The sequence below is a fragment of the Mixophyes fleayi genome, chromosome 3 (assembly GCF_038048845.1).
Source record: "Mixophyes fleayi isolate aMixFle1 chromosome 3, aMixFle1.hap1, whole genome shotgun sequence".
NCBI classification, from domain to species: Eukaryota; Metazoa; Chordata; class Amphibia; order Anura; family Limnodynastidae; genus Mixophyes; species Mixophyes fleayi.
The window spans coordinates 153579311-153589957 of record NC_134404.1 but is presented as its reverse complement, the minus strand read 5'-3'; the positions used below and the strand labels follow the sequence as shown (position 1 = coordinate 153589957).

Below are 10647 nucleotides of genomic sequence, written 5' to 3'. Positions count from 1 at the left end.
AAAACAAACTTCTTGGAAAGTCACATCAGCTCTATGTCCAAAGGCGAAAAAAATGGAGCTGTGAAAGAAAAGAACACCATACCTACTGTGATACATGGAGGAGGCTCAGTTATGTTTTGGGGCCGTTTGCGGTCTACGGCATGGAGGGGGCTTTGAATCTGTGCAGGGTACAAATAAATCTCAAAATTATCAAGGCACTCTGGAGCAGAACATATTGCTCAGTGTGAGAAAGCTTGTCTCGGTAGCAAGTCGTTGTGCTCTAACAAGATAATGAGCCAAAATACACAGCTAAAAGCACCCAAGAAGGAATAAGAACAAAACATTGGACTATTCTGAAGAGGTGTTCTATGAGCCCTGATCTGAATTCTAATGAACATCTATGGAAAGAGCTGAAACATCGGTCTGGAAAAGGCACCCAAACCTGAGACAGCTGGAGCAGTTTGCTCAGGAAGATTGGGCCAAACTAGCTGTTGACAGGTGCAGAAGTCTCATTGAGAGCTACAGAAATCGCTTGATTACAGTGATTGCTGCTAAGGGTTGTGTAACAAAATATCATGTTAAGGGTCCCATCATTTTTGTCCTTGCTATTTTCATTTGTTTTACTTAAAATATTTTGTTGAATCAAAATTCAAATGCAAAGTCTGATTTTTATTAAATATGGAACAATGGTGGATTCAAATTACTTTTGTCAGTTTTAATTTATTTCAGAGAATAATATGTGTTAATCATTTTTTTCATGAAAAAGGTACCAACAAATGTGTCCAAGTTTGTATCTTGAAATACGTTTGGATTTGAATAGTTAGAACTACACATAAGTTTTGTGCTTATCGGCAAAAGAGAGTCCTCATCCTATGACAGTTTAAACAACTGCCTGATGCAGGACAGCAATACCCATACATCCCACATTGGCAGTCTGTAACATCCCTGCCACCACAGCTACTGTGGTCTGGCATAAGCCAGAAGCATAGAAATGTAAAAGCCAACTATTTAGTCCAGATACCTATCACAGGCTCAAGGTCACTGTGCATAATGAACAAGGTATCCAAGATGACCTAAGGCAGGAGCCATAATCCGCTTCAGACCTATATCCAGCATGAAAAAGATGCTTACGTGTGATCCATAAACACGCTTCCTACGCATGGGATGTAGGTGTTGGCGCCACTCCTGAAGATAGTGATAACAGCTGATCAAATAACAAATGTGATAAATAAAACCATGTAGTTATCTTATGTTGTAAACCCACATCATTTATCATTCTATAATGTGCTGCTAAACAAGTGTCTTAAAACACTGTATGTGTTTAATAATTATATATACACACATATGTATATACACGTGTGTATGTATATAGCATTTCTGCTGTAGTATGTATGATACAGTTGCCAGATTTTGGACCAAATAAGTATTTTGTGAAAAAAAAACAACCCCCAAAACCTTTATTTTCCCAATGCAGGTACAGTGATACAGAGGATTAAACGAAGAAATCTTGCTTTATTGTTCAAAAAAAAAAAAAAGGGTAGGCTTAAAAAGAAATTACAAAGGGGTTTCATGATAAGACAGTATAAAAAGTATGTACTAACAGTGTTGTATAAGCAATGTGAGCATTGCAGGACCCCGAAAAATACTCCAACATTTCTAGTGTGTTCTTGCAGTGTTATTAGAAAATGTGACAAATGCACTTTAACATTACAATTGTAAGACTGCCTTACATTGTAAGCTTACAAGCATGGCCTTCTCACCTCTTTGTTTGTATCCCCCGGTATTGTTTTATTACTGTTTGACCACAGTTATAAAGCGGTACAGAACTGGCTGGCGCAATGTAAATAAATGTAATAAATTAGAAACACCTCCACACCTGCTGCCTTTCCAGTGTTTGAGTGTGATAGAATGGTTTTAAAGATTATAAGAAATGCAAACAGAAAAATATTATATAAAGTGTTTGGCACCAGAGGTAAGTATTGCATCATGACAAGTATATATGTCCATGTCTGTTGCATTTACAGGAACACACCCTTACTGTACTTGGCCTATTCTTGGCCCGCCCCTACCATCGCATTCTACTTCAGCGCAAGGAGTCATAAGTGGAAGGTACAGGTGTAGCCACTTTTCGTGCTCATATGTGTATCTTATGACAAAAAAAAAAATAAAAAAAAAATATGTATGACCAATTCTACTTGTGGCCCATGATCTGTAACTGCTTATCTGACTTAGATGTTATTGGACATATGATGCTTTCACTGACTAAGCATTACCCAATAAACAGGCCTCTTAATATTACTCAGATATTTTATAACAAATGCAAGGTCTTTTTTTTCCCTTCTCGGAACTAAGAACTATATATAATTAATTAAAAAAAAAAAAAATCAGAAAGAAAGCAAACATATTTCCTTTGCTTACATTAGTTCATCTATAATTTAGATACCTTTCTTTATGACTCAAACTGCATAGTAAGCACAGGTGATTTTTTTTAAACAGTGACACAGAAAATGCCATAGCCCCAATTATATGCTTAAATAAGTAATTAACTGTGTAGGAAATCACCTCATTAGCATACTAATTAGGTTACTCATGTGGCGGCACTGCCAGTCTCATCAAGGTTACATAAAATGAATAATACAAATTTATGTATAAAGGCACAAGTTATTATGTATTACATTGTGTTCTAAAATATTTACATTTTAAATGAGACTTAAAGATACAAAAGATATTATAAAATGTATGTGTACCTAAACAGCTGTAAATTATACCATATTTAATTTCTCATATACCAAATCTGGTCTGGAATAGATAAAATGGATGTATGAACATCATTTCTTATACAAATGATTCCACAATCGGCCACCCTCAGTCTGACTTCCTGCTAGTCTCCAGTCCCTCCCTCACACCATGACACTGTTCCTGGTGGACAGGTAACTGCATAATCATCTCCTGCTGTTGTGAGCACTCCGGGGTTAGAAAACCACTTCCAACACTGTCAAATGCATACAATATAAAATGCAAGTACATGCTTTAAGCACGAAGACCACGTATACATGATTAAAGACTGATGTGTTAAAACTCAGCAGTATATTCTAAAAATATATATAATTTCTAGAATAAACATTAGATTCTTAGCGCACATTTTGATCAAAACATGCTTATCCATCTACCATGACCTCAGTCAGATGGCTACCCAGACTAAAAATGTATATTTACTTCTATACCATCTGACTTGGTGCCTCTAAGCTACAAACAATATTGGTAGGAACCAGACTATATGTGATGCTTTGATTAAAAACACCTATGGCTATACAGGCCAAAAGAGGTCACATCCTTCAAATAACACAAACTTGCAGGTGGGGGTGAATACATTTCTCATTCTAGAAATATAGAATTTATAACGTGTATTTATAGAATATATATCTATTTTTGAACACATTTTAATTGTAAACTTTAAATCACCTTGTAAATCTTCACACATACAGCAACATTGTAACAAGCTTTGGTCTCTCCTTGGTGCACAAACCATCCAAGTTTTCGTGTTGCTGCATCCACATGGTATGTGCAGACCTTGAATTTACAAGTTTTTTCTCCACCAAAAATTGTGATAGGTAACCAATGCGTTAAGGTACATTAAAATAAAGTTCTCCAGACTTTAAACAAAAATTTGTTTTATTTTGTTACAAAAGTACACTTACAGAAGACAATAAATCGGGCCCCCATAGGGAGTGCTGACTCACTTCTTCAACACTCACTATGAGTATGCAGCTAGACTGGTTTATACTTTCTCTGATGTGGCTTACACCTCGACAATACATAGTCCATATACTGCTCGGGTTCCTCTCCAGCCAGGGCAGTCTCAGTGAGTTTCCTGCCTCCTGCAGGTCACATTGCAGCCCCACACTAGATCATCTGTGCAGTTCCTCGCAGAGACCTTTCCAGAGTTCTCCAAGCTCCTTACCTGCCACATGCAGAGCTATACTCCCAAGCCTGGACAGGTGGCAAACAGCGCCACCTAGCCTGTTATATATAAAACCACAGGAAAGCCTTTTACCAAGGTGTGGGGGGATTTAACGGAATAGAAAGCAGCTTGTTTTAAAAAATACTCTGTATTCACTGACCCCCAGGGAAGAGAGATAAAACTGGTATACACTTCTGTCATCTGTCTGATCATGGTATGTATAAACACCTGTATACTGCAATCATAGTATAGATCTCTATTCTTCACATATAACAGATAAGTGCACAAAACCACACATTTTGATCTTTATACTGGGTGTATTATTTATTGAATATTTAAATTAGCAGATGTCTGGTAACTAGTACCTTCTTAAGCCTTAAATGTTTGATAAATATTAACTGTAATTTGTGTATTATGTTATTTACCAACTACAGGAAGAGGTTATTTTGACATGCACTGAACATACTGCATTACCACTGGAGTTACATGTACAACAAATTAAATACTTCTGTTCTAGGTGGATCTGAGGAAAAAGTGGAGGAAACAGGGTTTCTTAATCTATATACAAGTGACATATTACATAGAAAGTTTTACAATAGCTGCTAGAAGTCTATACATCTCCCCTTTCTCTCCCAGTCCCCATAGCGAGTAGGTTCCGGTCCTCTGGGCCCACCTCTCTCCTTAGTAATAGGGTTTATGTCATCTGGGAATCCTACAGACAACAGAATAGAGAATAGTCAAATAAAGTGGCCTTGCAGAATAACATAGATATTAATGTTTATTTTTTATATTCTACAAAGTTCACACCTATTATATAATATGAAAAATAGGAGGAAAAATTACTTGTAGTGCATCAGCATATCTGCCAACCACTCTCACTGAGTATTAATGCCAAATAGAAACTGTAATCTTATAAAATGTAGTTTTAGCTTTTATTTGTAAATCATTTCAGTTTAATATTAGTCTTTGCCAATCAAGTAGATGAATGTTTCTGTGGTGGAAGACATTCCAAGCAGAGAAGTGCGCAGTTAGCTGCCTGAGGTTCTGTTCTCCTTGTTGTGGATGTAACTATAAATTAAATCTGCTTTTCACACTATGTAAATTCATGCAGAAAGTACTGGTGCCAGCTGTTTTAGCACACAGGTCCCTGGATATCCCTTTTCAAACATCTGTGATCCAATGGTAGGATGGGATGGTAGCAGAGAACACCGCTCTAGCACACCATAGAGCCCACTTCTCACAATTACTCCCCCCTTCCCCGTCATCAGACAGGATGCAGCGGAGTTCTTCTCACGTTTTAAGGAGAGTGGGTTTAATAGGTGTTAAGAAGTCAAAGTAATGCCCTGTAAGGCTACATTAACTCGATTGTGATGGTTGTGTAGTTCCCAAGTGAGCAGAGATAATATACATCAGTGGTGTGCCTTCTTGTACCAATATCATCTTTCCATCTACAAGAGCAGGTATGTTAAACTCAAAACCTCAATTAGGCCAAATAATCAAAGTGTATGATGGGCCGCAAGAAAAAGTCTCGTAATTTTGTAAGGTGTATTATTAAGAAAAAACAAAAATAAAGTTTAATGTTTTCTTCCCGTTGGCTGACACTGTGCCCTCCATGCTGCTTTTGCTCCCTTTCATCTGTCTCATGTTTCACACTGTTCTCTCCATGCTCCCCTTCAATTACCTTTCTATTGCCTTCTTTCTTCTCTTCTTGTGGCTGCTCTCTGTGCGCTCCTCACCACAAAGGTCGGGCGTGATGACATCACCTCCACATTCAGTGCGAAGGGAGGAGGGCGCCGCAGCGTCAGTTTAGTATTTACCTTTAGGTTTTTTTCTGGGCCCTGGTGGGGGCACAAAAACTATGCGTTTGGACCGCATCCAGCTTGACCCTTGTACAACAGTGCCTTCGGGTTACTGGTAAAGTTGCGTCTTTTAACTCTATGTGGGAGTTTTGTTTTCTTTTTTTAATTATAGGGATTATAGCTGTAGATTTTTCTTCTGAAGATAAGTAAGATAAAACATAAGACAGAAAAGAGGCTATCAGCAAAAAAGTGCGCGTGTGTCTGTGTGTGTGTGTGTGTGTGTGTCTTTTTAAATTAATAGAGCTCTTTAAGGAAAACTCTAGGCATGAAAACTTCAGATAATATAACTTAAATCCAGACATAGCCAATCATCTAAAAATGGTCATTCTGGCCAAAGGAAAGAATACCATACAAGGAAAATACAGAAGGATGGTGACAATCCTTGCAGCATCAAAAGATCTAGAGCATGAAAACTAATCTCTCTCAGAAAGACAGATGCTTTGGATACAAAGTAGTTTAATTTGAGACAAATGCAAAAAAAGGTTTATCTACTTGTTGCAATAAAGGCCTTGGATAAATCTTTAAGGCTCTAGCTGAACAGTATATTATTATGAAGGTTAATTTCTGATTCTGACGGTTTAGCAAAAATAAAACTTGCCAACCAGTTTACATAAAAAAAAATATATCTTTAGAATATGTCCTCAAAGATATGATTGTCATTCTGCAAGGAGAGCTGTATGTAGGTTTGGTACCTGGATGCTAAACATTCAAAAACGGAAAATCCGAGCACAACCTTCATCATATAAAAGTGACTGGATAGTGTCTGAAGGATGCGCATTATTCTAAAATTAATTCCACTGGTCATCAGATGCTTGAGATTTATTTCTGTGTTTCAGGACCATCAATTTGTGTGCATGTTGTTTGCATTCTCACCAAGAACATTTTAAATTTTTTTTAAAAAAATCTTAACAAAACACACTTCAAAAGGTATGTTTGAAAATTATTTGTAAGCTATTACAGGTTTAATGTAATCATCAACGAAGGACAGCTTAGAATCCTCTACACAGTTTAAATCCTAAAATTGACATTTTCAAATCTGTAACACACACTGTATAGTGTTGACCCGACATCCTACTTCACTGCTTTTAAAAGGTAAAGTACTATAATAAATTGTAAAACCAAGGATTTCTCCGGAAGGATTTGAACTTTTGTTACTGACTGCAGCTCTCATCGACTTTTCTGTTCACTTGAAACAAAACATAGGTGTGCGGCAAATAATGTTGTATTATTTTTAATTACTAAACACTCACTTTCCAGTAGTTCTTTCTCCACGTTGGGTTGTTCAGTTTCATCAAACCGCCCTTGAGGTGTCTTTGGTTTCTTCAGAGGGGGAGTTGTAGAGCTATTAGTTTGTGAAGAGTTTTTGCTAGCTGGTCTGACACAGCTCCAGATTCCAGCTACAACATAAAAAGTATTTGTTTCACTTTTATTGGTTTTCTTCATTAGCGTAACATAATTGAGTATTGACACTGAAGGCACATTATGACAATATTTACACATCATACAAACCATGTACATTTTGAATATAGCACTAGTTCGGAGGATGAAAAGTATATACCAGGCAAGTAAAATTCAAACACCACCAAGGGTAATTTACATGTAAAAAAATAATGCATATGCCGTTTTGTGACATTCTGCTCCTATCTTTGCACAAATGCTCACATTTAAATAGAAAGCGCATATCTGTGCTGCAAGATGAGGGCATCTAAAGCGCAAATTTTCTACCTTCTAGTGATGGTGACTAGGCGAATTCAGGTGCTCTTAGCTAAATGAGAGTTGGTACAGTAATGTGCCCAAGTTTTGGGGGGAAAAACAACTTAAATTAATGAATTAGTGGTCCTAAATTGGTAGGAGAGAGAACTTTGAAGTGACTTCTTACAATTTGTATTGTGCACTAGTAATCCTGCAAACGTAGGTGCATCCCTATTTTCTGGGGCCAGTTCCCAAGAGTGGAATGGGGCTGTACACCTAATTATGCACTAGAACAGAGGTGGCCAACCAGTCAGAGACTAAGAGCCTGAAAATATCTATGGGTAAAGAGCCAACTTTACCTTTTGTATGTGTGCATAAACATATGCCCAGTATAAACGCTCGCATACATACCTTACACACACATTGAAAATATAACATAACTTACAATATCATGCTAAGCGAAAAAGAAAATATCCAACACATGGCCAATATGTTGAGAATAATTACCAAACTAGCACAGCTCTTACCTTGCTGCTGCATCCAGTGAAAGAGGGTTTCAAAGGGCTACCTCAAACTGTTACTGCAACCACAACCCTTTAGACCTTTTAATGTTCCCCTCGTAACTCTTTACATGCTTATAGGATCTCCCAACATGACATGAGATCTCCCCATATGTCCCTTACATATACATCAGTTGCTCCACATGCCATCAAATCTATCCACGACCCAGAAATGCTTGTCAGATATTCCCACTTGCCTATCAGCCTCCCCACCTATCAGATTTCACCAGATGCCCCTTATATGCCATCAGAACTCCCCACATTTCCCCTTACATGTCATCAGACTTCCACACATGCCCACCAGATCTTACCACATACCCATTACATGCCATCAGACCTCCCCACGTACCCCTTACATGCCATCAGATCTACCCAAATGTCCCATATATACCATCAAACCTTCCCACCTGCACCATACATGCCAACAAACATCCCATCACATCTCCTTACATGCCCATTAACCTCTTCAGATGCCATCAGATCTCACGTGCCCCTTACTTACCTCTCCCACCTCCAGGCCTTAGCTGCTGGAGCACACTACACTCTCTCCTCTTCGTTCCCCAATTTGATTGTCTGTGACCTCCCTGTATTGTGCAGAGGTGGTCACAAGACTGCTGCTCTTGGTCAGTTGAGCAGCTGAACGTTTTCCAAAACAATCTGCCCCTGCCGCGCCTGTAACACTATACTTCATTGATGTTCCCAGCCAAGAGCCACATTTCAAATGTGGATTTATTTTATGCTTCTAGTGCAGCAGTTGGCCACTGCTGCACTAGAAGCATAAAACAAAAACACCAGCATCACCTATACATTATTATAAGGGCTACCGCAAAACAAAACCAGAGGTAATTAATAATACTTTAAAGGGAGAGGCACTGAAGTATATTATGGCTGCATAACAGAATAAGTAGTACTGCATACAACAACTACCAGTTTTTACATGTAAAATCTATTGCACAACTTCAGAATTGTCACGTAAGACATCACCCCTTTATATAATATGTAGCTGGAAGACATAAATGTGTGACAATAACATGGGGCTTTTCCTCTTACAATTCGGGTTCCCGACTTAATATAGTAGTCTTCCTGCAAGACGATTTTACATTAGCTGACAGATCACAGAGAGCAAGGGTCAGGCTGGAGGGAAGTCTCTGCTAGTATGATTTCAATATTTAGATTATTAAGATGAGGCAACAGAGATAACTCACTTGGCAGACGGCGTGCTGCAAGGTGGTAACACAGTGCAGCCCCTGCAGCTCTGCTGCACTGCCATGCTATGCCCTTCATGATGCCCACCTTCCTGCACCAGCGACCTCCAGCTCCACTGCTTCCTGCACAACAGCACCACGAGGAGGCGGGGCTGCAACTCAAGACACGTTCTGATTGGGTATGCAGCCCGACCTGATTAGATGACGTTCTCCTTCCTGGCTGTCAATCGTCCCGATGCAAAACGTTCCACTGTAGTAGTCATAGAACACATCGCAGTCCTTGTGTAATTCAGCGGTGTCTACATTCTATACTGACAGTCATTATATCGCTATAAACTGTAATCTTACTAACTGAGGCATGATTTGGTATATTGTAGTTAAATTACCGATAGTTCAGTCTAAAATACCACCTTGTTTGCTTCTTTCTTAGAACTTTTATTTAAAGCTCATGTAATTATACAGTATATCTCATATATTGGCAGATAAGTAGAGTACAGGCATTACAAAAACAACAAGAGGCAACACATGACATACGTGTGTGTACGTGTATGCATGTATGTATGTATATATATATATATATATATATATATATATATATATATATATATATATATATATATATATATATACACACACACACACACATACATACATACATATACACATATACACACATACACGGAGTGTAGGCTTACATTTGCACCTCAATAGAAGTCTCTTGTTTAAATAACGTACCAATAATGTCCTATGCAGTCAATCTATATTAGCAGTTGTTGACTTGCATATAAACATAAATTGAATCTAATATTATAATAATTTATGGAAAATTAAAAAAATACATGTATACCAATTGATATATCATACACACATAGGGCCTAGGTCATTAAGGAAAGTAAAGCATAAAAAAAAGGAGTAACTTTGCACCTGGGCAAACCATGATACATTGGAGGGGAGGTAAATTTAAAATGTGGGGACAGATTTATAGTTGGGATAGAGCATTTCCTAGATCATCTTTAAATTTTAGTGTAAAAATAAAGCTATTGCTTAACAATGCTCTCCAAATTGCAACAATAAATCACAAAGATTATCTTCATACATAAAACAGGGAAACACCCACATACATAACCAAAAGTTATTCCTTATCTTCTCTAGTATAAATCCCCCATGTCTAACATAGGAGATCACAATTACAAAAAATATATGAATGGCATAATGAATAAAATACCATAAAATGAACATCAAAGTCCACAAGATACAGTTCAAAAGGGCTTCCGCTTCAAGTAATAATGTTTAATCCTCAAATAGTTCCTCTTGATTATAAACACATCGATCCATTTATGTGGATTATATATGTGGAAAAAACAGAGACATCCAAAAAGATCTCAATGTGT

General features: G+C 37.7%; 1 protein-coding gene across 1 annotated transcript; it reads right to left on the bottom strand.

Annotated features, from left to right (window-relative positions):
• Positions 1 to 4441: 4441 nt before the first annotated feature.
• On the bottom strand, positions 4442 to 9564 carry SDHAF4 (succinate dehydrogenase complex assembly factor 4). The gene is made up of 3 exons (XM_075202594.1): positions 9257 to 9564; positions 7050 to 7196; positions 4442 to 4652 (listed from the first exon to the last, which is right to left on the bottom strand). Exons 1-3 carry the CDS (start codon positions 9333 to 9335, stop codon positions 4543 to 4545), a joined length of 336 nt encoding a protein of 111 aa, XP_075058695.1. The 5' UTR covers positions 9336 to 9564; the 3' UTR covers positions 4442 to 4542.
• Positions 9565 to 10647: the final 1083 nt, after the last annotated feature.

Coding starts and splice junctions, on each gene's coding strand:
- SDHAF4 (XM_075202594.1), bottom strand. CDS start 9,335: ATGAAGGGCATAGCATGGCAGTGCAGCAGAGCTGCAGGGGCTGCACTG. Junction 7,197..9,256: donor TGCAGCACGCCGTCTGCCAA/GTGAGTTATCTC, acceptor TTTATGTTGTAG/CTGGAATCTGGAGCTGTGTC. Junction 4,653..7,049: donor GGAGAAAGAACTACTGGAAA/GTGAGTGTTTAG, acceptor TGTTGTCTGTAG/GATTCCCAGATGACATAAAC.